Source organism: Cydia amplana, chromosome 4 (genome assembly GCF_948474715.1).
Source record: "Cydia amplana chromosome 4, ilCydAmpl1.1, whole genome shotgun sequence".
Lineage (NCBI taxonomy): Eukaryota > Metazoa > Arthropoda > Insecta > Lepidoptera > Tortricidae > Cydia > Cydia amplana.
Window position 1 is genome coordinate 14,571,122 of NC_086072.1, and position 27,775 is coordinate 14,598,896.

General features: G+C 35.1%; 2 protein-coding genes across 4 annotated transcripts; both read left to right on the forward strand.

Moving 5' to 3' along the window:
* LOC134647291 (uncharacterized) lies at positions 1-26,751 on the forward strand. Of its 3 annotated transcripts, none has more exons than XM_063501577.1 (4): positions 1-186; positions 22,943-23,034; positions 23,442-23,702; positions 26,451-26,751. In XM_063501577.1, exons 1-4 carry the CDS (start codon positions 172-174, stop codon positions 26,677-26,679), a joined length of 597 nt encoding a protein of 198 aa, XP_063357647.1. In that variant the 5' UTR covers positions 1-171; the 3' UTR covers positions 26,680-26,751. The 3 variants fall into 3 exon arrangements, with proteins under 3 accessions (XP_063357647.1, XP_063357646.1, XP_063357645.1); XM_063501576.1 differs by lacking the exon at positions 1-186 and adding an exon at positions 20,965-21,145; XM_063501575.1 differs by lacking the exon at positions 1-186 and having other exon boundaries at positions 22,922-23,034.
* On the forward strand, positions 586-3,713 carry LOC134647292 (uncharacterized). The gene is made up of 3 exons (XM_063501579.1): positions 586-698; positions 1,170-1,430; positions 3,175-3,713. Exons 1-3 carry the CDS (start codon positions 586-588, stop codon positions 3,401-3,403), a joined length of 603 nt encoding a protein of 200 aa, XP_063357649.1. The 3' UTR covers positions 3,404-3,713.
* Positions 26,752-27,775: the final 1,024 nt, after the last annotated feature.

The following is a 27,775-nucleotide window of genomic DNA, read 5'->3' on the forward strand; positions in this document are numbered from 1 at the left end:
AAATCAACACAACGATTTGAAATTCTCTAAGGAGTGAACATACGGAGCGTGCTGTGAACAAGTTTCCGCATCGTGCACAGTTGCACACGAGAGTACGGCAGTGAATAAGTGATCTTTGAAAGAACTGTAACGTGTCGTGTTATATTTACAAGGACTCTTGGAGTTTCAAGGATGCTCCGTTTAGTGGTAAATTAGATGTTTTAGTATAAATTAAGATATTTAATTAAATACAGTCAATAATATATATAAGCTTAGTTTAAATTACTATAATTACGAATTTAGTTTACTATTATAAATTATTATTATTATTTTTTTAATCAGATAATAGTAAAATATCTGGGTGAGGGAGCTTCGCTCGGAAAACATAAAAAAAACTCGAAAATGCGCGTTTTCCCAGAGATAAGACCTAGCTAGATCGATTTTTCGCCCCCAAAATCCCCCATATAGCAAATTTCATCGAAATCGTTAGAGCCGTTTCCGAGATCCCCGATATATATATATATATATATATATATATAAACAAGAATTGCTCGTATAGAGGTATTAGATATATAGATATATACAAGGATCAATACAAGGGTTTTCATGTTATCTTTTTCTTTACAGTGTGTGGTTATAGTCAGCACAGTGGCCGTGGCTTCGCCAGTTAGCAGTAGCAATGGCAAATGGATTCCTGAGAAGTACGGAGAAGCCGGCAGGTAAATACCAATGTTTCTACCCTGTTTGAATATTCATCTATCATTTAACTAAGAAGGCTAGATGCTTAATAAGATGTTAAATTAGTGCTTACATATTTGGTAGTCATTAAATATCACGTTATTAATTTTGCAGTGCCTTAGGTCAGCATTGTCGTTTTAACGTAAATTTCTGTTGAGAACTTGTAGTTTGACAATATCTATAAAGTATTTTTAGTGGTATTGAGAATATTAATAATTAATAAGTATTTTTTATAAAAGTAAACTTCACCGAATATAACTCTGTTTATTAAAGTGTGAGAAATTTCGTACTCCAAGTCTAGTAAAATAAAAGAGTATTAACACTTACGTTTGTATATAGATTTAAGAAGTAAATAACTACCAAAATTACTCACGAAAGTTCTCTTTATAGCATGTTATTTAAACCATAAATCTACTATAATTGAATTCAAGCATAGCATTATTGTATCACAGGTACAACAGACCGAGAGACGAGGGTAAATACGTGCACATACCCTACCCTTACATACACATCGACAACCCGTACGACGGCGGCTACGGGCCGTATGCGCACCAATACGAGCCTTACGAAGGCGCAGAATCCGTCGACCAGTACAGACTAGTACTCCAGCCTGGCGATGACAATCCCTTCTATAAGGAAGGCTACTATAGGAACAACGGAATTAAGATCATTAGCCAGAATCACAACTACCATGAAGACAAATACGATTTTGAGTAAGTAAACGTGAATTCATCATCTTCCTCGCGTTTGTCCCGGCATTTTGCCACGGCTCATGGGAGCCTGGGGTCCGCTTGGCAACTTATCCCAGGAATTGGCGTAGGCACTAGTTTTTACGAAAGCGACTGCCATCTGACCTTCCAACCCAGAGGGTAACCCAGGCTTTATTGAGATTAGTCCGGTTTCCTCACGATGTTTTCCTTCACCGAAAAGCGACTGGTAAATATCAAATGATACTTCGTACACAATTTCCGAAAAACTCATTGGTACGAGGCTGGGTTTGAATCCGCGACCTCCGGATTCCAAGTCGCACGCTCTTACCGCCAGGCCACTAGCGCTTCGTAAGTCGTAAGTAAACGTGAATTGTTATAAATAATATGAATTAAATCCTCATTTTTCGTTTAAAAAGAATGTACTTGTACGTACCTACTTTTGTATGTATCTACCTATTGTCAATCATCAATATCAAGGCTCATTAAAAAAGGATAAATAAATCACTAATACAAAGACTTTTTTAAAACAAACACCAAACACCAACAAATCAATAAACATAAAATAAAAACGTCAATTTCGTCAATTCTACCGTTTTTTTCTTCATATTAAACATAAGAAATGTAAAATATAAAAATAACTATGGGCCTTCTTTGGTGTACTTAATTACAGATCAACGATACAGACATACTCGTACATGATTAATTAGTTTAACCGAAATGCTATAATTTGTAAAAAAAGTACATATCATAAATACATATTATAACAATGGATAAAGAAAGTTTTATTGCCGTTTCCATTCAAAATTAATTTCTAATTTTACTTTCAAATTGGGCATGTAACATGCAAGATTTATTTTACCGACAGAACGAACTTGGCCTTACTTACTGAATGTCAAGCTTATCATTGTCATTAGCATAGAAAAATAGCTCCGTGATATATTGTTACGATAAAGGTATTAATCAATTCGTTTAACAAAATTAGCTCGTTGAATATTTTACTGTTTAGCAGGACATGAATGACTGATTACTTGTTTTAATTTAGTCCGATTGAAGTTGCGAATCGGAAATGATATTTATCAATTATCATTATGTCATATAGACAATCTTGACATTTGTAAATCATAACTGCATTGAGTACGAGTACCTACAGATACTAAAATCATATATTCAAAGAATAGCCCTGACAGAGTATTCAAATTATTTTTTATACAATATATCTATTGTGCAAAATTATACAACGATAATAACCTATTTGGACTTTTGGAATTAAATTATGATGTAGTATTTGTTTACAAAAGTAATATTTAAAAAAAAATTACTCTATAAGACATAGACTTTATGTTAAAATCGCTTATTTAAGTATATTAAAAACATGAAAATGGATTTTTAAGTATAAAATTACGAATTAAACAGCAGATTATTGTATAATATCATGTGATAAAGTGTCCTCGTTGACTGTGACTGGCTTGTTATGCACATATACTTAGCGAAGGTGAAGTCGTCGCTTAACATTGTAAATTTGAGTCAAATGATGGTACGCATCATAATCCGACGGACGAAAGAATGATTAATACGTTTTGTATCGTTAAGTTACAATAAATTCACATTTAACAACCATTTAAAAAAGCTTATAAAAGTGGCCTTGACTTTAATTTTCATGAAATGATGATTTATAGCTTCCGATGTGTGTTTGGGATCGATAGCGTCATCAGTACTCGTATAACTGACTTTATACTTTTGTCTGCAGCTTTGAGACCGAGAACAAGATTCGCGCTGAAGAAAAAGCCATTCTGAAGAACCCGAACTCGATCGACGAAGGCATAGCCTCGGAAGGTTTCTACGAGTACATAGGCCCCGACGGTTTCATGTACCGCGTCGACTACACCGCCGACGAGAACGGCTTCAGGCCCAAAGTGAAGAGGTTAGAGACCCCTTACTCCGGCAAGTGGATACGAGAAAAAATTAACAACTACTAGACAAATCAATTCATACATGTATATACCAAAAACCAAATAAACGAATCACTCATAAATCAGTATTGTAAATAAGTAGGCAACAATTATTTCTTTAGTGCACGCCTGCGATTTATTTAACTATCTGCCATTTCATAGATCACGATCTGTTTCATGAACTTGACATTTAGATTTTCGTTTTGACCGACATTATTGAATCTTTTGAGATCCACCGCAGCGATATTTCCATATCAATCAAGTACTTTCGTAGGGAGTTAAGTACCAGATTCAAGTTAAAGTAAGTACAAAGGCTTCTTTAGTTCGGCGTTCCCTTTTATCAAGTTAGACTATTTTATTTATATTTAGATATAGATGACTAAAAATGTAAAAATATTATAATAATTGTGATAATAAATTATAATACTTAATTAAAGATGTTTTTTTATGTATGTTGTCCAAAAAAGCGACATAAAAAGTCAAAATCCCTTTTTTGAGATTTATCTTCTCTATAATCTCCTAATTATTCTAAATATGTGATTTGCAATATTATATTAACCTAACCCTACTAAAGTTAGAACAAAATTCGTGATAGAAGTTATTTCATGACTTTGGCAATAGTACATTATTGTCGAGGCGTGGAATGTATGCTAAATATGAATATTGTATGTAGGTTTAGTATTAATATTAAACAAACGACCTTGGATGTTCGTTTAATATGAAACCTGCAATTGACAGTCGTACTTTTCTCAAATATGGTGAATAAATAAAATGAAACTATGGTTGGCTATATAATAGAACTTAAGCCCACTTTTATATATGACCGTTTATACTTTTGAAAAAACGTCGTTTTAACAAAAGTGTGAAAATTTACAAGGTCTTAAGGATTTTAAGATACGCTACACAATCAATCTGCCAAACCGAGAATAAAACCGTAATCTGATTTTAATAAACTATTTAGGCCGGTAGTCCTGCTTCAGTTTGTCAAATTGGGGACATTCCTCGAAGCGCCGGCGTGGCACCTTCAGCAATAACCCGGCGCTTAAGGGCAATATTTGATCTGATAACGCGATAAAAAAAACACAAGCAGCCTCGAATATCAATAAAAATATTTCGAGCGAGCGTCGCCAAAAATAAACGAGAGTTCGCGGGTCTAGAGCGGAAGGATCGTAAAGTCATGCGTGTTAAGGCACTGCCGAAGGAATTTGTCGAAATTGTTTTGGCTCAAGCCTATGGAGGCTTTTATGGAGGCGCGGGGACGTTGACCGAGAGCGGTGCCAAGTGGCCGGCGCCGCTCTGCCCGCCTCAGACGCAGTGCGATCACAGCTGCACTGCGCACTCTTATCTCTCCTTCTCTAACGAAATTATTTATTATATCAACGATACATTCCCGTTTGGACGGCGGCCGGAACCCGTTGCGCTCCAGAATTTGTCTTCACAATTTTAAAACAACGCTTAACTCTAATTGATTTATCCGTCCAACTTGCGCAAATCTTACAATTAAATGCGAAACAAAATAAGCATTTTAAACATAAGAATGTAGCGACGTCATTGGTTTTTAATTCTATCGTTTTGCGGTTACTTATTTGCAGATTTAGTTTTGGTTTTGTCACAATAGTTTTGTTTGCAATAATTCAACAGTATATTATGAGCTCGACTGTATTTCTTGACCAGTGTCCCCAAATAAGGTCGATCGAACAGGCTTCTACGTAACCTAGAGTTCATGACTCTACCACCTTGACCGCGAGAATAGAGAAGTAAGGTGGTGGGCACAAAAGAAAACACATTAAAGAATACCTAACGGTTAACTTATAGTCGCATTCGCGCATTAAAGAATACCTAACGGTTAACTTATAGTCGCATTCGCGCCCCGTATATAACCCAATTATTTACTTATTTTTTCCTAAAGTACTACTCACGCTTGGCCAGTTCTAATTATTTTCTTGTTATGCAGAATATTTTTTTTTATTATCATAGGTACCAAAGTTAGAGGTTTGAAACTGTAACCGTTATAGAAACAAAAAAGCAATAAAATACGTTTTTTGTTTGGGGCAATACCGTAATTTATAATTTTATTTTTATTATTGTAATGTAAATGAACCGATATAATAAACAATTCAAGTTTATCAATGAATTTAAAAAAAACAATTATAATTAATTACCTACAATGAAAGTTATTTCTTTGTCTTTTTTTGTTAAGGAGAACAAACACAGAATATACCTACTTACCTACACATAAAGCCTATTACAGGAACGCAGGTTACTGTAAATAAATCGTCTTTTTATTTTACTTTAGGAATGCCTCACCTACTGAAAGTTTTGGGATTCAACTACTACTACTACACACATACACTAGTACTGCTAGTACCCAATAAACTGGCATATTATAAGAACTAAAATCGCATCGCCGTTAAATTTAAATACCCCGTACTATAGTTTGTTTTTTTTAGTATTAGAAAGAACTTGAAAGAAGATAAGCGATTTTGACATGTCTTTTAATTGAACAACACTTTTAAAAAATCAATAACTATTTATACTATTTATACTTATGAAAGCAGAAGACTATTATTAGGTGTTAAAGCACCTATTCAATTAACCTTTATTATGGGAGATAAATCGATTTGAACTTACGCAATTTTTTACGCGGATATTATGTTCTAGCTTGTTCAAATTACATACAACTTTACACGTATGGGTGAACAATTAAAAAATAGAACCGTATTTTTTTAATATAATTCCTGAAAACTACAGTGATACTATTTTTTGCACAATATTTGGCCATACTTCTGACTGGAATTCGTCTGCGTAGATTGATAAAAACTATATGGGCATTTCTATTTAAAGTTGTACCATGACTCAATTGACGAGTTGAAAATATATTTTGCATTATTTGGTACTTTTTCATGTAATTCTATGAGTAAATATATTCTAGTTTACCAAACACCAAAGAGAATCGTCATATTTTTAGGATAAACCAGTTAAAATTAATATTTAATAGGATGAGGGAGGTTTTTTGTGGTCCGTTTGGTTACAAATGGTTTTTGATGTAGTAAATAAACGACATACTTGAAGCAAATGTTTTTATGTTCAAAGCTTAGAACTTTTAATAAACAAACTAAAAACAATCATCATTGACCGATTAAGAACCAACATTTTTCATAAAAGGGAACTTTAGGTGGTTTGGTTACGAGGTGACCCCAAATCGTATCTTATTTTTAGGTTTATTAAATAGTTATTGGTATTACTGCCATGTGACGAATAACAATCATTAGAATTAACAAAACATGTAATTACTAATTATTGTCAAAAAAATTAAATATTTTAGCTTTTAAACATTAAATAAACAATAAAAATACTTTTGAAAACAAGGGGACATTTCCAAATGGACACCCATGTAACTTAATGGATAAAGTAAAGACGAGATCACAATAATCAAAAATTTACACAAATACTCAGTGAATAAAAAAAGGACTACAATATATGTACTAAAATCAGTAGATAGAGTTTTAAACATAAAAAAACTCAATATTACTTCATAAAATATTACTTATTACTTGCACATGAATTAAATAAGTACAGACAAAGTCACGGTAATAACTACATATACTCAATGTGCGTGCGACTTTACCGTGTCCGTTTGGTTACATTTTTCTAGTCCGGCTATATGTTACGCTTCAAATTGTTACCAAACGGACGTAACGATTTGTCTGGGCCAGAATTAAATATATTCAAAATAATACAAAACTAACCACAATATTCAACTTATTTATTTGACAAATAACTGTATGAGACATAGTTTTATTTAATATAAACAGTATTTCAGTTACTTAAGGTTTAAGCTGCATAAACTGTTGAACAAAACGGACAAAACATTGAGTAAAATTACATGTCAACTCCAGCCGGCCACGATGGTCGCGATTTTGACCGTTTCAAATCAAATTTAACGTTTAAATAAGCTTTATCTATGGTCACAGGTTTGCCAGGATAAAATAAAACCTAAAATGTTGGTAAAAAATATTTCGCTACTTGTCGAAAATTGCGTAACCAACCCGGACTATGTCCGATTCGCTAATTCGGGGGGACAACGGTTTTATTGAATTTAAACCCTATTATTGATGTTTTTAAAGCTGTTTTTCATCAATTACGCATTTTTCAACATTTAAACTATGCCAGGAATGCATTACTTGGTATTGCCTTCATAGAAAAAATATGTGTAAAAGTCCATCAAAAGTTGAAGTCGGTGAAGGGGACAGTACTACGGGGTGATTTTATCATATCTAAAAACCTGATTTTAAGTAAGAAAAAAGTGATTTATTGAGCATTAAACTTAATAAATGATGTGTCCATATAATATATTTCAATAAAAAACATCATTAGTCCAGTTAAAAAATTCGTCTTAAGAGTAAATCGCAAAAAATGCAAGGCGACATGCGAAAAACTCAAGGGTACAACTTTAAATAGAAATGCCCATATATGTCCTTCCCCGGGCCTAAAACTATCTCGAAACAATTTTAATCAAAATGGGTTCAGCATTTCAACGAGAACAGACAGACAGAGTTACTTTTGACAGTGTAGGGATTAGTGGGGATATCAGTAGGACTAGTTACTAATTATTTCTTTAGTTATTTAGACTAATTTGCTACTTTAAAAATATGCATTGATGACTACCTATTTCTACCTATTACTAGATACTTAAACATGTTTACAACAGACAATTTAACACAGCATGATCTTAGAAAGAACAAATGTATTATTTAGGATTTCTTTTTCGAACGATCATGAAGGAGGTGTGTCGCAACAGAATTTCTAAAACTTTCTTTATTTTTTTTTATATGAGCAGCTTCAGACAACCCTAGGTGTCCAATGTCGATATTACACAATTATAATTGGCCTGATGACAAATTTTGAACTCCCTTTTATTATTAACGGTACACTTGTCCTGGTTCCGAAAAACACAATATTTCAGCTATACTCATAACTTCATAAGATTTAACATAAATAATTGCATTTTTTATAGCTAGTTTATACCTCGCGCGAAAACGCCTCGCAAGCCATTTGTGACGTCATTAATTAGTTGGTGGTTACAGTTACGAATTTTCCCTTGAATCCGAATGATATTGTTCATTCAGCACCATACACCGCGGGATTTAATAACCCGAAAGATTTAAACCAACGATTTTAGAGCCTAATTAGAGTATATAAAGTTACATAACATATAGTCCAAAAACCCATAATTTAAGAGATATTAATTATTTAAAACAAATCACAAGTTAAAAAATCTCAATTCTAACACACCCTTATGCGTGACGTAGCCACCAACTAATTTTACACGCAGACGCACTAACTACATGGTTATTAGCCAGGTTCACTTAATTAAGTTTGGTATCTATCCTACAAAAAGGTTTCACTACCGAAATTTTGTTCTGTTCTCAATCTCGCGATTTGCAAACTATTTACCTTCACGATAACTGGCTGATACTCGGCTGATAGTTTGAAATTGATGTCAATAAAATGACATATTATTTCATATTATTATTGATTGTCACGCAAGATAAAATTTTAAAAATTTGACTGTAATTAAATAAAATTCGCCATGCCGCATTATCCTCCGGCTCATTTAGCGGATATTCACATTGTGTACGGATTTGGAAACCCGAAGAACTATGTGGTTCCGGCACGACGGACCCACTTCAGCCTAGAAGTTCGTAAATTGGCTAGACAAACAATACCCTGAGAGGTGGATTGGCCGTGGAAGCAACGTCCTATCCTCGCCCGCCCGGTCACCCGACTTAATGCCATTGGTTTTTTTTCTATGGGGAACTCTGAAAGATAAGGAATACTCAACACCAGTGAACTCTGGAGAAGAATTATTAATAAGAATTCGAACGGCTTCCGAAGAAATAAAGAACACTTTTGTAAACCTAAATAATGAAATCCGTTTAAAATTAAATCTTTTTGCTGAAAACGGTGGTACAAACTTCGAAAACCTAATTCATTAAATTAATAAAAAAGCGTAATTGTTTAACATAGTTGTTAGTATAAATCAACACATCGAGAATTTAAAATAGGTACTGATAAGCATGATCGATATTTTAACAAAAGTTCATTGATTTTAACAAAGTAATCATCCCTTTCCAGCTGTAGTATGAGTTAAAACAATAAGAGGCATGATTTCTTTCGGATATAATCATGGTTAATGGTTTTGGTTACGCCAGTCAAAGGAAAAGATTTTATCTCAAAGTTTCAACAATAATAACTGCATTGTACTGTTGTAGTAACTAATAAAGTTTTGATACAATTTGTGGTATTTTGAGGTGCCAATAAATTGAAATAATTTCAACGTAAACATCATTCTAGACATAGGTAACTTAACTTGACACTTCTTGTCATGGAACACAAGTCACTGCATTCGCCGTGCATCGGATGATATCGGAGTGATTCGTGAAATGTCATGCTCGCTCTCTGTTTCTCTACTTGAGATTAATTAAACTCGCTCACTCCCTTAAGTAAAGGTTTGTTCACAAAGAAGCGGTAAATTAATATGATTTAATTTGTACTGAAATAGTAGTTTAATTAAAACACATAATTGGACCCATGTTGACATAACATTATTTACTCGTAATGTCGTCAAAAATACGTGGTTTAAATCTTTCGGGTTATTAAATCCCGCGGTGTATATTATAATTAGGGATGATAAATACATCACAAACATTAATCACAATAACTCATTTTATACAAAAACTCACATACGGTTGCAATTTAAGATGAATTATTTAGATACATGCAGTAAAATCACTTCTGAGTGAAAATCACCGAGCGCCGGTTTTACTTCTTAATTTTTCATTTTTTCTGGTTACGACAGCCAACATGGCAATGATAGTTCCATTCAGCCAAATAATTAAAAAAGTTTTTTGGTGAAATATCGTATTATTTAGCATTTTATTTATTTAATTACAAATAAATATTTACTTTACATCGTGTAATTCATCAACTCGTTCTATTTCTCTGCCGCAACAGCAACTGTCGCCGACACCATCACCGACACCAGCGGCTACATCGGCTCCAGCGGCTAGCCAATCTCAACGTCAACAGAATATCAGGGCGATTCTCAGAGATGACGTTCGGTGCCTGACTTCGGTGCCGAATTTTATTTTTTACTTATTTGATACACGACTTCATTTCCTAAAATCTAGCCTTAATATAAAAAATATTGGTAGTGGAGGCCTCCATTAGAACCTTATAGTTTTTTTGATATTTGAGATTTAAAAAACACCGAAATCATGTGCAGGCACTGAAATCAATTTGCCTCACCGAATTCAAAAACGCTTACACAGAAATCACACTTCAATATTATATCTAAATTATATTATAATCTATTCATATTTTTCATTATTATTTGATGATAAGTGATGTATGGGGTTCTTCAAAAAAGGAGTGTACAGGTTTTTAAAAAAAGGTCGGCAACGCGCATGTAACACCTCTGGAGTTGCAGGCGTCCATAGGCTACGGTGACTGCTTACCATCAGGCGGCCCGTATGCTTGTTTGCCACCTATGTGGTATAAAAAAAATGTAGCGAGGCTAATGATATCGCATAACTTACATAAATTTAATAGATAGTACCTTTGTTTACTCGAGATTTTAAAATAACCAAGTTGCGGCTTATGAAACAACATCTCTAGAAGATATCCCACACTAATTGACTATCCTCATACAATAGGGCGAAGTACGTATGGTCCCGAAACGAGTTTTAGACATGTCGACCACAAATTCGCACATACTTAAGTGCCATGAAAAAGAAAATGTTTGTTTCACACAATCCAACGGCACACTCATCAAAAAGAAACTTATGTTACCTACACCCGATAAACAAGATACTTTTGAGTGGTGTTCAATGCTCAAAATTTTTTAATGCACTTATAAAACAATGTAAACAATACGGAAAACAAGTATTTTGCTAGACTTAAAAATATGTAGTATTTTTGAATGACAGAGTTTTAAAGCGTGTATTCCCTCAATTTAAAACTATTTAAAGTTGTTGACTAATGCTTAAAGATCTAATCACCTATTCATTATGATCTCCTGCACCGTCAAACACTTGAGCTAAATTATAACTCCGATATTTAGACATAAATACATCAGACATTGAGGATTGTTAAAACATTGGCTATGTTGAATTTGTGTTCATGGCGATGCTTTAGAAATATTGATCAGTACCTACCTACGTTCAGTGCCTTTGAAGCGATCTCGACATTCGAAGGCGACTTTATTTTTAATCCCTTGTTTTGTGGGTGCACCTTGCATAGTATGTAACTACACAAGTTATTTTAAACGAAGTGGGATCTAATTAACTACATTTATTTAAATTGGCTCAAGTTCAAGGTATCGTGGTGTAGGAGGGCCACAAGTGATACAGAGGACAAATTCACATAATATACTCCATTGGTTTGAAGAGAAATTAAGACAACAGCGGATAGAGAGAAAAAGAGATTGGGTCTACGATTTTCAACATACGTCTTGTGAAAAAAAAACTACTCATTGTAAACTAGTGATTTTGTTTACCTATACTATGATTTAATTTAAGTACATAGTTTTACGTTTATAAAACATATCTTGTACTTTTTAGGTGTGATAAGTTGGAAAATAAAGTACAACAAACTAGTTTACAAAGCAGGATTTGAATTCGGTGATCACTTTCTTGATATCGGTGGTCAAAAAATCCACTGAAACCAAGGAAATCAACACCAGTGATGTCAAAATTAATCGCTTTTTAGCAATTACAGAAATAGTATGAATGATACAGAGGAGATGTAATAATGATGGGTTTACGTACTTTCGAGGATTTCTTAATCACTTGCGTAACGATAAAGACACTAAAACTGTGGGAGAAAATTGCACCACCGATCTCAAAAAAACATAGAACCAAACCCACCGAATGACAGAGAAACATTTAAAAAACTACCTTAGTATACTGTGACTGCACCTCTACTTTATTCAACGGTTAAGGCACAACTAAAGCATACTTTGTTTGAGCCACTGAGTTCCTGGTCTACAACTTTGTAAGTGTACCGACATGGTTTGTAAATTACACCGAAATCAGTCAGTAGCCCGGGACACATCGTAAATTTGGTTTTATTCAATGTGTTGAGCTAACACATTATTTTGATTTATAGAATATGATCAGTTAACTAATACCTTATGCGTGAATACCGATAATAACTTCGATATAATTCCCCATCTTGAGTAATAATTTTTTGTTTCAAAAAATCTGGGCGCGGGACACGCCCAACGAACATCATTTTTCGCATTTGGATATTTTTTTCATGTATTATATAACTAACAAATAATTAGTTTGATAGTGTTCCAGACAGAATATATGCTGAAGATCATGCCTGAATTAATTCAGATTTATTAAACAGTAAATTCAATAACTTTTTGCCCCGGACACGTAAAAATGGCCCTCCTGAGAAATGCCCATCAAAGACTGTTTTGTTGTACAATGGCCAAGAGAAGATCCCAGAGCGCGAGAAATTAGCGTTTCTATTGGGGAGATGATTGCGCTTGTCCATCGTTGAAAACATCGGATTTATTGAATTAATGAAAAAAAATGAAACGAAAATACAATATGCCAAGCCGGAAATACTTTTCAGAGAATATAATACCTTATCTTTATGAAGAAACAAAATCTCAGATTCAAAAAGGAGTGCTCGCTGCCGACGCGATTTCGGTAACTACTGACTTGTGGACAAACACAAATAATCAGCAACGTTTTTTGAGTTTTACTGCCCACTGGGCAGATGATAACTTCAATTACTATCACGCGGTGCTACAAATGAAATATTTCCCCGAGTCTCATACTGTTCATAATATGAAAGAGTGTTTAGAAGAGATTCCGACAATGTGGGATATTAATCTCGAAAAAATTCACGCTATTGTGCGAGATAATGGAAGGAATGTAGTCAAGGCAATTGATGACTCTGTATTTACAGGAGTTCCGTGTTTTATACACACGTTGCAATTGGCGATAACAGCTACAATTAAAATGAACAGTGTAGCGGAAATCCTTAAAAAATGTAGGAGAATTGTCAGCTACTGGGCCTGCTCAAACAAAACTTCATGTCCTGTAAACAGAACTAGGGTTGCCACAGCATCAGCTCGTCCAAGATGTTCCTACGAGATGGAATTCTACGTACTACATGTTATCGCGCCTTGTCGAGCAAAAACGAGTAGTTACATCTTTATATCTGACTGAATCAAATGTCAATTTTGAAAATCTAACAAGTGTCGAATGGAACATACTTAAGAAATACATTACTCTGCTGAAACCATTTGAAGATGTTACGAAAATCGTTAGCTTTAACTTCTCTTCGATATCCGAAGTAATACCTCACACAAAGACACTGCAAAAGTATTTGTCAAATTACATGGACGAAAACGATCAGATAATGCAAGTGAAAGTGATGTTAGAAAATGAGATAAAGGCCAGGTTTGATAAACTGAGCTTCGAAAAAAATAAATTATTCGCACTCGCGACTTTGGTTGATCCCAGATATAAGATGCAATTTTTCGACGAAGAAAATATAGGCACTGTAATATATATTCCTCGAACGTTATTCCCATCTACTTGGGGTCGGCCCTCCTTGTCCTTCTTCTCCACTGTACACGATTCTGTGTGGTGTCTTTGTCGACGTTCATTTCTTTAAGGTCTTTTTTCGACCGTCGTCAACCAAGTGGAAGGTCGTCTTCCGCGTCCTTTCCACGTCATCGGCAACTGAAGGGCAAGCTTGACTATGTAGTCCTCAGGGCGTCTCTGTACGTGCCCGTATCATCGAAGGCGTTTTTCTTTTATTTTCTCAGCTATAGGTGCCACCATGAAGCTTCCTCTTATGTAACTATTTCTGATTTTATCCATCATTGCGACGCCACCTGACCAGCGCAACATACGCATCTCCGTGGTATGCAGTTTCTGAAGATGGTTCTTATTGGTTGCCCAACATGCAGATCCGTACAAAATCGTAGGTCTTATAGCAGTTTTGTACATTTTGCCCTTGATTTTGATTGGCATCTTTCTGTCGCACATTACGCCTGTCAGCTGCCGCCACTTTAGCCATCCCGATGTTGTTCTATGGGTGATATCGCCGTCTATCTTCCCGTCACTGGTTATCACAGAACCCAAGTATTTAAATTGGTCGACAGTTGGTAATTGCGTATCTCCGATGAGTAACTTCAAGTCATCCTTCTTCGTGTCAGCATCAAAAACGCAGGACATGTGCTCTGTTTTTGTTCGACTTATTCTTAGACCGTTTTCTTCAAAGGATTTTATATAGGCACTGTAAAACCGCAGTATTTGTATGAAGCTACGAAACATCAGAATAAAGATGAAAGTGAAGCCAACGAACGAAATCTAGATAGTTCTCAAACTAATAACAGTAACGGTGATGACTTAGAGTCAACGATCCACCCCAATTTTTGGCAATGTTGTCAAGAATTGGTGTCAAGAAAAATTCAAGACGCAGATGAAAATGATGGTAGACCTAGTGCGGCACACGAACTCCATTCCTACTGCGCCATCCCAGTCATTAAGCGTGATGAAGATCCGTTTGAGTGGTGGCGCCAAAACTGCTCAAGGCTCCCAGAAATGGCTCGTATTGCTAAAAAGTACGTGTATTGCCCAAGTAGCTCGGTCTATAGTGAGCGTCTTTTTTCGGAAGCTAGAAATATATACGAATCAAAAAGAAACCGTCTGCTTCCCGATCGAGCGGAGACGTTAACATTTCTTCACCATTATTTGCCTTTGGTACGAAATAAAGTACCTAACAACTATCTAGCCTAAACTATTTCTCTTTACCCAGTGTGGTATAATATGATTATTCAATATTGATATAAGATTGTTACCTACGAAAAAATATATAATGATTATTTGTTAAATTTGACTAACGTACTTAAAAGAGTTGAAATAAAAATCATTAAAATAAATATTAGGTTTTTTTTTCTTTCCTGTAGATGAGTGCCGACTATTCGGTTAATTTTGCCGACTAGTCGCCGACTACAAATGTGGCCGGATAGTCGGCTTTCCCGACTAGTCGGCGACTTGTAGGTACATCCCTACTAGGTATGTAATGTACTATTATATTTAATATGCTTCACCTACTTTTCCGCTCGAGTCTACTAAAATACACCGTAGGCGTTAATAACTCGAAAGATTTAAACCAACGATTTTAGAGCCTAATTAGAGTATATAAAGTTATATACCATATAGTCCAAAAACCCATAATTTAAGAGATATTAATTATTTAAAACAAATCACAAGTTAAAAAATCTCAATTCTAACAAAGGCGTGACGGAGCCACCTACCTATCTATCCTATAAATGGTTTCACTACCGGAATTTTGTTCTGTTCTCAATCGCGAGAGTGCAAACTATTTACCTTCACGATAACTGGCTGATAGCTTGAAATTGATGTCACTAAAAAGATTTGAACGATTTCATGTGATCTTTTTATTTGTTTTTAATTTAAAAATCTCTTATTTCTATTAAATGACATATTTCATAGAATTACTGATTATCACGCAAGATAAAATCTTAAATACCTATTTGATTGACTGTAATAAATAATATTCGCCATGCCGCATTATCCTCCGGCTCATTTAGCGGATATTCACTTTGTGTACGGATTTGGAAACTCGAAGAACTATGTGGTTCCAGCACGACGGACCCACTTCAGCCTAGCAGTTCGTAAATTGGCTAGACGAACAATCCCTGAGAGGTGGATTGGCCGTAGAAGCAACTTCCTAACCTGGCCCGCCCGGTCACCCGACTTAACGTCATTGGTTTTTTTTCTATGGGGAACTCTGAAAGATATCAACACCAGTGAACTCTGGTGGAGAAGAATTATTAATAAGAATTCGAACGGCTTGCGAAGAAATAAAGAACACTTTTGTAAACCTAAATAATGAAATCCGTTTAAGATTAAATCTTTGTGCTGAAAACGGTGGTACACACATCGAAAACCTAATTCATTAAATCAATAAAAATGCGTAATTGTTTAACAAAGTTGTTTATTTTACTTTACTCAGTATAAATCAACACATCGAGAATTTAAAATATGTACTGATTAGCATGGTCGATATTTTAACAAAGTAATCATCCCTTTCCAGCTGTAGTATGAGTTAAAACAATAAGGGGCATGATTTCTTTCGGATATACCTAATCATGGTTAATTGTTTTGGTTACGTCAGTCAAAGGAAAAGATATTATCGCAAAGATTCAATTTCAACAGTAATAACTGCACTGTAATGTTGTAGTAACTAATCAAGTTTTGATACAATATGTGGTATTTTGTGGTGCCAATAAATTGAAATAATTTCAACGTAAACATCATCCTAGACTAGACATAACTTGACACTTCTTGTCATGGAACACAAGTCACTGCATTCGCCGTGCATCGTATGATATCGGAGTGATCGTGAAATGTCATACTCGTTCTCTCTGTTTCTCTAATTGAGATTAATTAAACTCGCTCACTCTCTGAAGTAAAGGTTTGTTCACAAAGAAGCGGTAAATTAATATGATTTAGTTTGTACTGAAATAGTAGTTTAATTAAAACACATACCTAATTGGATCCATGTTGATATAACATTATTGACTCGTACTGTCGTCAAAAATAAGTGGTTTAAATTTTTCGGGTTATTAACGCCCGCGGTGTATAATTGAAAATACAAAATTCACAAAACAACATATACTTTAATATTGAGAAATTGTATCCAATCAAAAGTTGGAAGTAAAAGATAAAAACTAAAAAAAAAACATTTATACCGTCTACTTACTTCTCACGCAAGACTAATATAACTAAACCGGCCGTTAATAGTAAGGAACATAAAATATGTTTAATGTTTAAGATATTTACAGTAAAATAACTTCAGCACATATATTATCGCATATAAATGTTTAAAAACGTTCGATGCCAGTCGTTACAGAACTTTTATAAGCGTCGGTGATGAAAATTTACGGCGCCCCAAATACCATCAGGGAATAATCGTAAACGTTTATTTTATTTATTTAAATAAGTTCAGGTTCGATCACCGTATCGCCTGTAGCGAGACGTGAAATTGCTACTTCGTTACGCGACATGAAATACTACTTCTGAGATGTGATAAAAATGCAGGGCCTACAAGAGACGGATTAAAGTTGTGTGGTTCCGTGTTATTGTTTAATTAATTAATTCAAGTAATTTTATAGTGATTAATATACACCGACAATTCATGGAAATTTATACCTAAATTGCTGACAGCATTAATTTAGTACTAATACAATAACTTCCATTTATTTTTCAAACAACTTGTGTACGATGTCATCTCAATAGCCACAAATCGAGGAAAACTTTTCCCATACAATTTGTATGAAAATGAAAACCCCAAGGAAACTATTGATACTGGATAGGAATGGAATCGATTGGCATACCAAAATAGCATGTGAAAAATATTTTTTTTCATTTTCATACAATTTGTATGGGAAAAGATTTCCTCGATTTGTGGCTTTTCTAGCCGGAATTTTTTTTTGGTTCCATACAAGCTTTAGATCCTCAATAGGAATGGGATCTTTTGGCATCAAAAAAAAAGTTTGTCAAAAATGACCTTTTCTCGCACCCTGTATGTTTTTTTTTCAAAATCTGTAAAAGCCAATCTTCATTAATTTTAAATCGAGGGAAGGTCTTCTAAGACCGTTTTGTCGTAGCAGCACGGGATCTGGCCCACTGACCCAAAAAGAAAATCCACCCTGTAAATGAAAGTTTGTTTGTATGTATTTTTATTCGTGAACGGTAGTGTCCCATATTTTGGTCGCTTGTAATTAAATGTATAGGTACAATGAATTACCTCCTTTACTCTGTCCTTATTTATTGATTATAACTTAATTTCTTCGTTTTAGTAAGATTTTCCCTGTTTCTAGAAAATAAACATAGATTATCTAATGCAAGATATGGGCTCGTACCTGATTATTATGTAATAAGAAAATGTAGATCATCGGATTCATTAGTACTTTTGGTTCTTTTATATACAATTATTTACGTATTTTTATTTAGGAAAACCATTAGTGCAAGCATTGTAAATTCTGTGAATAAAATCATCATAATTATGTTCTCATATGAAAATTAAGACAAATTAAAAATTCTTAATACGTTTCACTAACGTTATATTAAATAGTTGGTTATCGGTTATGTTTCGATCCGTTTTGACCATCGTTGACATATGCCTCTATTACCCCGACCCATGATGAGTGACTCATTTTTGAGATACAATACATACACATAATATTACAATTAGCGCTACTTATTACGCAAACAAACATAGTTAATAAGTTAAGCATGTTTATTGACCTGCTATCGGCGCTGGCGCATGGCGCCATGAGACCGTATTAGCCTCTGCGTCACTCGACTCTTAACGGAAACATTCGTATTCAATTATTTCAACTAATTTTGATGACAAATAAATGTTATAAGTACATATTTCTTGAAAAAACATCAATATTTGTGTGAACTTTGATCAGAGACGTAAATACGAAAGAATTTATGAATTGATCCGAATAATAAACCCATTTTACTTTGGTGACTACTGCGCTTGAACTTTGATGACGTAATGTTGTCGTCAGAAATAGGATTTAAATAAACAAATAAAAGGAAACATGACTTAACTATGATGGAAAATAAAAATGGCAAGGAAAGGAGGAGAAATTTCCATCTTCGTTATCAATTTTAATTCTAATTTCGTTAGATTTTTTGTATCCTCGAAAAATAGTCATATTCATGAAACAATTTTAGAATTACAAACTATCATTAGTCAAGTTATTTTTAATTACGATTCCGATACCTTAAATTTATGTAAGTACCAAGTTCTAGTACGTACATGAAGTAATACAAAATAATTAGGAAAGCGGATAGCCCAAGAAAATTTTAATTCTAGATAGAAAACGACGTAGAAATGAAGTATAATCAATTGTCAATAAGCAGCTTTAAGATATCAAACATAGTACCTACCTACTCGTATTCACATATTGTTAGCGAAATTTTTGGATATATGGAAATGTTCCTTGATTCGTCATTCTTTAAAAAGTGACAAAAACATGTTTATGTCATGTTCAGCGTAAAATACACCCATTAAGAGGAATCCAACCACTCGTGTATGCTGAATCCAGTGAAAGTAGATTTTAAGAGGCCGGTGTCGATTTTAGTCGCAAAAATGTAAAATTGATAGATTTAGTCGATGAAATTGTACACCTTTTGTTACGTAATAGAAATAACAAGTACTGGTATCTATTAGCACGTCTTCTTATCTTGCATTTGTACAGATCATTTTTTTGAAAACTGACTCACTAAATTAGTAATAATTTTTTTTCTGATGGACGTTTAGGTAAACGCGCGTAAAGCACTGATTTAGTCGATCTTATTTGTAAATTTCGTAAAGTTTGGACTGCTAAAAATGGTAATTTTGTATTACACATATCCTTTACTCCAACTTACATAGACTATATTTTTGTTATATGATATTGAACAAGAGTAAATGAAAGTTAGACGAAATCAATTTTCACCAAAAATTACTTCAAAACAAGTGAACATTTTTCGTGAAAATAGACTTACGTCAACGTAATTATGATACTTAAACAATCTAAAACATTTCCTGAAACTGTTCTTATACATCATTTTTTATAATTTATAACTATAATTTTTTGATGAATTTTTAAAAACTGCCCCTTCTCGTCATATATTGCCGGTGACGCACGCTCGGGACCTTATTATTAAAAGGCAAGATGAGAAGACGTGTTAATAGAAACCAATACTTATTATTTAGATATTACGTAACAAACGGAGTACAATTTCAACGACTAAATCTATCAATTTTACATTTTGTCTCTAAAATCGTTAACGGAGCCTTAATTTACCTAAAATATTGCACACTGATTGATTTTGACGGAGTGATTGTTAGGAACATGTTTATTTGTTCCGCACTTACCCTTGTAATTTTGGAATACACTATTTACTCGTAAGTGTACTTGTTTGTCGCTGCTTACTTTATTGTACTATTGTAAATTAAATTTGACAAATGCTGTTTTAAAACCTTCTGTAGTAAAATATATTATTTCAATGTTAACATCTAAAGGAACATTTCAATGTTATTGCATTGGGCCTACCAAATATAGAAGCGTCATTCGACACGAGGACCAAAAATTCCGTTCTTTCAAAGAGAATCATGTAATTGTTGCCCCTTCAAGCAATTAAGTCACGAAAACGGCCAATACGAGTATCAACCCTAATTGAAAACTCGCAAACAATACAGCTTTTAACACAGTTATTATTCACGCCCTCTCGCGATTTGTTAGAAAATTTATTTTATAGCTTTTTGGAATGTGATTTTTGTAACACGGATACCCCAATAAAGTCGCTGGGATCAACAATGGTATGCAGCGGCAAAAAAATATGTAGTGTTAGTTACGGGTTGGTATGCGGGGTGACGTAGGCGCCGCGCGCGTGTGTTGGTGCTTCTGCAGAGATGAGTTGATGTTGCAAATATATAAAAAGCGAAGCGTCGATTTCGAAATCAACACAACGATTTGAAATTCTCTGAGGAGTGTACATACGGAGCGCGCTGTGAACAAGTTTCCGCATCGTGCACAGTTGCACACGAGAGTACGGCAGTGAATAAGTGATCTTTGAAAGAACTGTAACGTGTCGTGTTATATTTACAAGGACTCTTGGAGTTTCAAGGATGTTCCGTTTAGTGGTAAATTAAATGTTATAGTATAAATTAAGATATTTAATTAAATGCAGTCAATAATATATATAAGCTTAGTTTAAATTATTATAATTACGAATTTAGTTTACTATTATAAATTATTATTCACTTTATTTATTTCTGATCTTAGGTTAGGTTATTTTATAATATGGATATAAAAATAAAATACAAAAACACTTACAAAAACAATACAAAATACATATAAACACATTATAAAAAACCTAACCTAGGGTGCCGCCAGCAGCGGGGCAAGGCCCAAGCTACCGGTGGTCAGGGCTGCAGAGACAGGAACCGGCGGACTATCCGCGCCGTGTCCAAGATCACCGCCTTCTGCATCTGGCCCTTGATCCAACCACCTAGCGAGAGTCTCTCAAGATGTTGGTCGAGACTCTTCGCTATTAGACCGTTCGCTGAAACAACTATCGGAACAATGATCGTCGAATCAACATCCCACATGGCGGTTATCTCGTGAGCCAAGTCTAGGTACTTACTGGACTTGTCCTTCTCGGCTTTCACGAGATTCTCATCATGGGGGATGGTGATGTCAACGAGCACGGCCCGGCGTTGCGCTCGATCTATTATCACAATGTCAGGCTTATTGGCTACAATAGTCCTGTCAGTGATGATAGATCGATCCCAATAGAGCGTGGCACGACCATTCTCGAGAACTGGCGCAGGTGAATACTTGTAGTACGGTACTTCGCGGTCCACAAGGCCGTATAGGAGAGCAAGCTGCTGGTGAATAATCCTGGCTACGAGATTATGTCTGTGCAAGTACTCGCCGTTAGCAAGATGAGAACAACCGGAAATGATATGCCTGAGTGACTCTCCGGGACGGCGGCATGCCCGACAAATGTCGACCGTACCGTCCTTCAGGATATATTTCCGATAGTTGTTCGTCATCATTACTTCGTCCGCAATTGCACAGGCAAAACCCTCGGTTTCTCCGAAGAGGTCCCCGAATCGTAACCAGTTCACCGACGCGAGCAGGTCCACATCGGGTCCCGTGAGGGCCTTGTAGAACCGCCCGTGTAGCACCTTACTCTCCCATGCCGCCTTGCGATCCGCAGTACTTAGTACCACAGGTTTGCGCCAGTTCTCGTTTGCCAAGGAGAGCGGCGTGAGGTTCCTGTCTACTGCCACCACATCACGATGCATCCCACACTCGTTGTTAAGGAAATAATTCCTGAGATTGTACACCTCGCGGTTGTGGAGATCCTTGGCGTTTAGGAAGCCTCGGCCTCCACATTTCCGTGGAATGTACAATCTCATAACTGACGAGCGTGGGTGTAGCATGCGATGTGCGGTGAGCAGTGATCGGACTCTCCGATCCAGGGCATCCAACTCGGTCTGAGTCCACCTTAGTATGCCAAAGGAGTATGTGAGTAGGGGCATTACCCAGGCGTTGAAGGCGCGCACTTTGTTGCCTCCTGACAAAAGACTGTTAAGGACTTTTGTGAGCCGACTGAAAAAGCGCTCCTTCACCGACCGTCTAATACCCTCGTCCTCAAAACCCAACGACTGTGACATACCAAGGTATTTATAGGTTTCTGATTCAGAGATAGATCTGAAAGACATTGTCTCAGAAGGTTGTAAATTTGTTGAATTTACAACCCTCCCCCGCTGTACATGCATAACCGCACATTTATCGACACCAAACTCCATGTTGATGGCACTACTGAAGACTTCGGTGGTTAATTATTATTATTATTATTTTAAATCAGATAATAGTAAACATATACAAGGATCAATGCAAGGGTTTTCATGTTATCTTTTTCTTTACAGTGTGTGGTTATAGTCAGCACAGTGGCCGTGGCTTCGCCGGTTAGCAGTAGCAATGGCAAATGGATTCCTGAGAAGTACGGAGAAGCCGGCAGGTAAATACCAATGTTTCTTCCCTGTTTGAATATTCATCTAACATTTAACTGAGAAGGCTAGATGCTTAAGATGTTAAATTAGTGCTTACATATTTGGTGATCATTAAATATCACGTTATTAATTTTGCAGTGCCTTAGTAGCTTTGGCAATATCTATAAAGTATTTTAGTGGTATTGAGAATATTAGTAATTAATAAGTTTTTTTTAAAGTAAACTTCACCAAATTTAACTCTATTTATTTAGTTTGATAAATTTCGTACTCCGTCTCGTCAAAAAAAAACCACTTACGTTTGTATATAGATTTAAGAAATAAATAACTACCAAAAAAATACAGACGAAAGTTCTCTTTGTAGCATGTCATTCAATCCATCATAATTGAATTCAAGCATAGCATTATTGTATCACAGGTACAACAGACCGAGAGACGAGGGTAAATACGTCCACATACCCTACCCTTACATACACATCGACAACCCGTACGACGGCGGCTACGGGCCGTATGCGCACCAATACGAACCTTACGAAGGCGCAGAATCCGTCGACCAGTACAGACTAGTACTCCAGCCTGGCGATGACAATCCCTTCTATAAGGAAGGCTACTATAGGAACAACGGAATTAAGATCATAAGCCAGAATCACAACTACCATGAAGACAAATACGATTTTGAGTAAGTAAACGTGAATTGTTATAAATAATATGAATTAAACTATCATTTTTCGTTTAAAAAGAATGTATACCTACTTACGTACGTACCTATACTTCGTGTTTTTAGCATTAGAAATAAGGTAAACAATCTTGATGTGTCTTTTAATTGAAAAACACATTTTAAAAATAAGTAGTAAATATGTAATAATTATGAATCTAATACGATCTTCTATAGTCTTCTGCTTTCATAAGTAATAGTTATTGATTTCTAAAAAGTGTTTTTCAATTAAAAGATATGTCAAAATCGCTTACCTTCTTTCAAGTTCTTTCTAATGCTAAAAAAAAACGAACGAATAGTTTTGTATGTACCTATTGTCAATCATCAATATCAAGGCTCATTAAAAAAGGATAAATAAGTCACTAATACAACGACTACAAAGACTTGTTTAAAACAAACACGAAACTAGTGTCCGACCGAAGATTCGGTTTCGGTTTCGGCCAGTTTCGGCCGTAGTTTTGGTTTCGGCCAAAAAACGGCTGAACCTTTCGGCAGGGCCGAAACATACAAAATAGTACTTCGTACTATGAAACTAAACTATGTGACAAAGACCAAAAGTTGGGGAGCAAGTAGGACAACAATATTTATGTACCTATAGGTACAGAAATTGATTGCTTTTTAAGGTAACACAATTCCCCTAATGATGGCGCCACTGGACGGTCGACACAGTCTTAATATGTGTATCAAAGCGGCTTAAGAGCCAACAGGAGCTAAGATTTAAATATTTTAGGTAAATATACCCGTCTCGCTAACGGAAGCGGCTCCTAAAACTAGTGCGATAAGGACAAGGCGAAAAATCCTGCGTAAAAATCTCAAAAATCGAGGTTTCTTACTCGACTGGTTCCTCCTCCAAAACTTAACCAATCGTAACCAAATTTGGAAATCTAAATGATAATGACATTATCTGTGTCGAACCGTTTTGCTTTTTTGACTAATTGATATCAGTTTTGAATAGCACGCCTCTCATTGCGGCATAGTCAATTAGGCCATTTTGGCCATTTTTGAAGGGCCCTAGCGCCTTAAAAAATAAAAATATCAAAAAAATCAAAACGGTCCAACACAGATATTGGCAATATTAATCTGTGTTGAAAAAATCATTGCTCTAGCTTCAAAACCCACGGAGGAAACAGTCGAGTACGTTTGTATGGAGAAATGATCACTCCTGTTGGCTCTTAATGAAATTTTTTCAACGATTTTAATAAATCTGCAAATGTTTCGGTTTCGGTTTCGGCCGAAACTAGAGTCAAAGCCGAAGCTTCGGTTTCGGTTTTGGCAAAAAAACATGTTTCGGTCGGACACTACACGAAACATCAACAAATCAATAAACATAAAAACGGCATTTTTAAAATCTCGTCAATTCTACCGTTCTTTTTTTCATATTAAACATAAGAAATATAAAAATAACGACGGGCATTCTTTGGTGTACTTAATTACAGATCAACGATACAGACATAAGTACTCGTACATGATTAATTAGTTTGACCATTTCGGTATAATTTGTAAAAAAGTACATATCACAAATACATATTATAACAATGGATAAAGAAAGTTTTATTGCCGTCTCCATTTAAAATTAATTACTAATTTTACTTTCAAATTGGGCATGTAACATGCAAGATTTATTTTAAGTACCGACAGAACGAACTTGGCCTTACTTACTGAATGTCAAGCTTATCAATGTCATTAGCATAGAAAAATAGCTCAGTGATATATCGTTACGATAAAGGTATTAATCAACTCGTTTTACAAAATTAGCTCGTTGAATATTTTACTGTTTAGCAGGACATGAATGACTGATTACTTGTTTTAATTTAGTCCGATTGAAGTTGCGAATCGGAAATGATATTTATCAATTATCATTATGTAATATAGACAATCTTGACATTTGTAAATCATAACTGCATTGAGTACGAGTACCACAGACAAGACATCCTCTAGACTGAGCATAGTAACGCTACCCCCTCTGCCACTATATACGGTAGTTTTACTCCATCTTCGAGTCAAAGTGTCAGAATCCCGTGCCGTTCAAAGACACGGACCAATCACGGCACGGGATTCGCTCGCCTCGTCCCCCCGCACCCCCGTATTTTTGGCAGCATTGGTTTCATGAAATAATTGCTCTAAACCCCGTCTAGAGGATTCCCAGTCTATGACGAGCCCGAGGAGTAGCCTTGACAGAGTATTCATATTATTTTTTATATCTATTGTGCAAAATTATATAACGATAAAAACCTGTTTGGACGTTTGGAATTCAATTATGACGTAGTATTTGTTTACAAAAGTAATATTTAAAAATGGACTCTATAAGACACACAGTTTATGTTAAAGTCGCTTATTAAAATAATGAAAATGAATTTTAAAAATGTAAAATTACGAATTAAACAGCAAATTATTATATAATATCTTCTGATAAAGTGTCCTCGTTGACTGGCTTATTATGCACATATACTACTTAGCGAAGGTGAAGTCGTCGCTTAACATTGCAAATTTGAGTCAAATGATGGTACGCATCATAATCCGACGGACGAAAGAATGATTAATACGTTTTATATCGTAAAGTTACAATAAATTCACATTTAACAACCATTTAAAAAAGCTTATAAAAGCGGCCTTGACTTTAATTTTCATGAAATGATGATTTATAGCTTCCGATGTGTGTTTGGGATCGAGAGCGTCATCAGTACTCGTATAACTTTATACTTTTGTCTGCAGTTTTGAGACCGAGAACAAGATTCGCGCTGAAGAAAAAGCCATTCTGAAGAACCCGAACTCGATCGACGAAGGCATAGCTTCGGAAGGTTTCTACGAGTACATAGGGCCCGACGGTTTCATGTACCGCGTCGACTACACCGCCGACGAGAACGGCTTCAGGCCCAAAGTGAAGAGGTTAGAGACCCCCTACTCCGGCAAGTGGATACGAGAAAAAATTAACAACTACTAGACAAATCAATTCATACATGTATATACCAAAAACCAAACAAACGAATCACTCATAAATCAGTATTGTAAATAAGTAGGCAACAATTATTTCTTTAGTGCACGCCTGCGATTTATTTAACTATCTGCCATTTCATAGATCACGATCTGTTTCATGAACTTGACATTAAGATTTTGGTTTTGCCCGACATTATTGAATCTTTTGAGATCCACCGCAGCGATATTTCCATATCAATCAAGTACTTTCGTAGCGAGTTAAGTACCAGATTCAAGTTAAAGTAAGTACAAAAGCTTCTTTAGTTCGGCGTTCCCTTTTATCAAGTTAGACTATTTTATTTATATTTAGATATAGATGCCTAAAAATGTAAATATGTTATATTAATTGTGATAATAAATTATAATACGTAATTAAAGATGTTTTTGTTTTGTTTTATGGATGTTGTCCAAAAAAGAGACATAAAAATTCAAAATCCCTTTTTTGTTTTGAGATTTATCTTCTCTTATAATCTCCTAATTATTCTAAATATGTGGTTTGCAATATTTTTTTCGTCTTTGACGATATTTCTAACCCTACTCAAGTTAGAACAAAATTCGTGATAGAAGTTATTTCATAACTTTGGCAATAGTACATTATTGTCGAGGCGTGGAATGTATGCTAAATATGAATATTGTATGTAGGTTTAGTATTAATATTAAACAAACGACCTTGGATGTTCGTTTAATTTGAAACCTGCAATTGGCAGTCGTACTTTTCTCAAATATGGTGAATAAATAAAATGAAACTATGGTTGGCTATATAATAGAACTTAAGCCCACTTTTATATATGACCGTTTATACTTTTGAAAAAACGTCGTTTTAACAAAAGTGTGAAAATTTACAAGGTCTTAAGGATTTTAAGATACGCTACACAACCAATCTGCCAAACCGAGAATAAAACCGTAATCTGATTTTAATAAACTATTTAGGCCGGTAGTCCTGCTTCAGTTTGTCAAATTGGGGACATTCCTCGAAGCGCCGGCGTGGCACCTTCAGCAATAACCCGGCGCTTAAGGGCAATATTTGATCTGATAACGCGATAAAAAAATACCAAGCAGCCTCG

Excerpts from the sequence above, each read along its gene's own strand:
- LOC134647292 (XM_063501579.1), top strand. The coding sequence starts at position 586 with ATGTTATCTTTTTCTTTACAGTGTGTGGTTATAGTCAGCACAGTGGCC. Across the intron at positions 699-1,169 it reads AAGTACGGAGAAGCCGGCAG|GTACAACAGACCGAGAGACG; the intron begins GTAAATACCAAT and ends ATTGTATCACAG. Across the intron at positions 1,431-3,174 it reads GAAGACAAATACGATTTTGA|CTTTGAGACCGAGAACAAGA; the intron begins GTAAGTAAACGT and ends TTTTGTCTGCAG.
- LOC134647291 (XM_063501575.1), top strand. The coding sequence starts at position 22,922 with ATGTTATCTTTTTCTTTACAGTGTGTGGTTATAGTCAGCACAGTGGCC. Across the intron at positions 23,035-23,441 it reads AAGTACGGAGAAGCCGGCAG|GTACAACAGACCGAGAGACG; the intron begins GTAAATACCAAT and ends ATTGTATCACAG. Across the intron at positions 23,703-26,450 it reads GAAGACAAATACGATTTTGA|TTTTGAGACCGAGAACAAGA; the intron begins GTAAGTAAACGT and ends TTTTGTCTGCAG.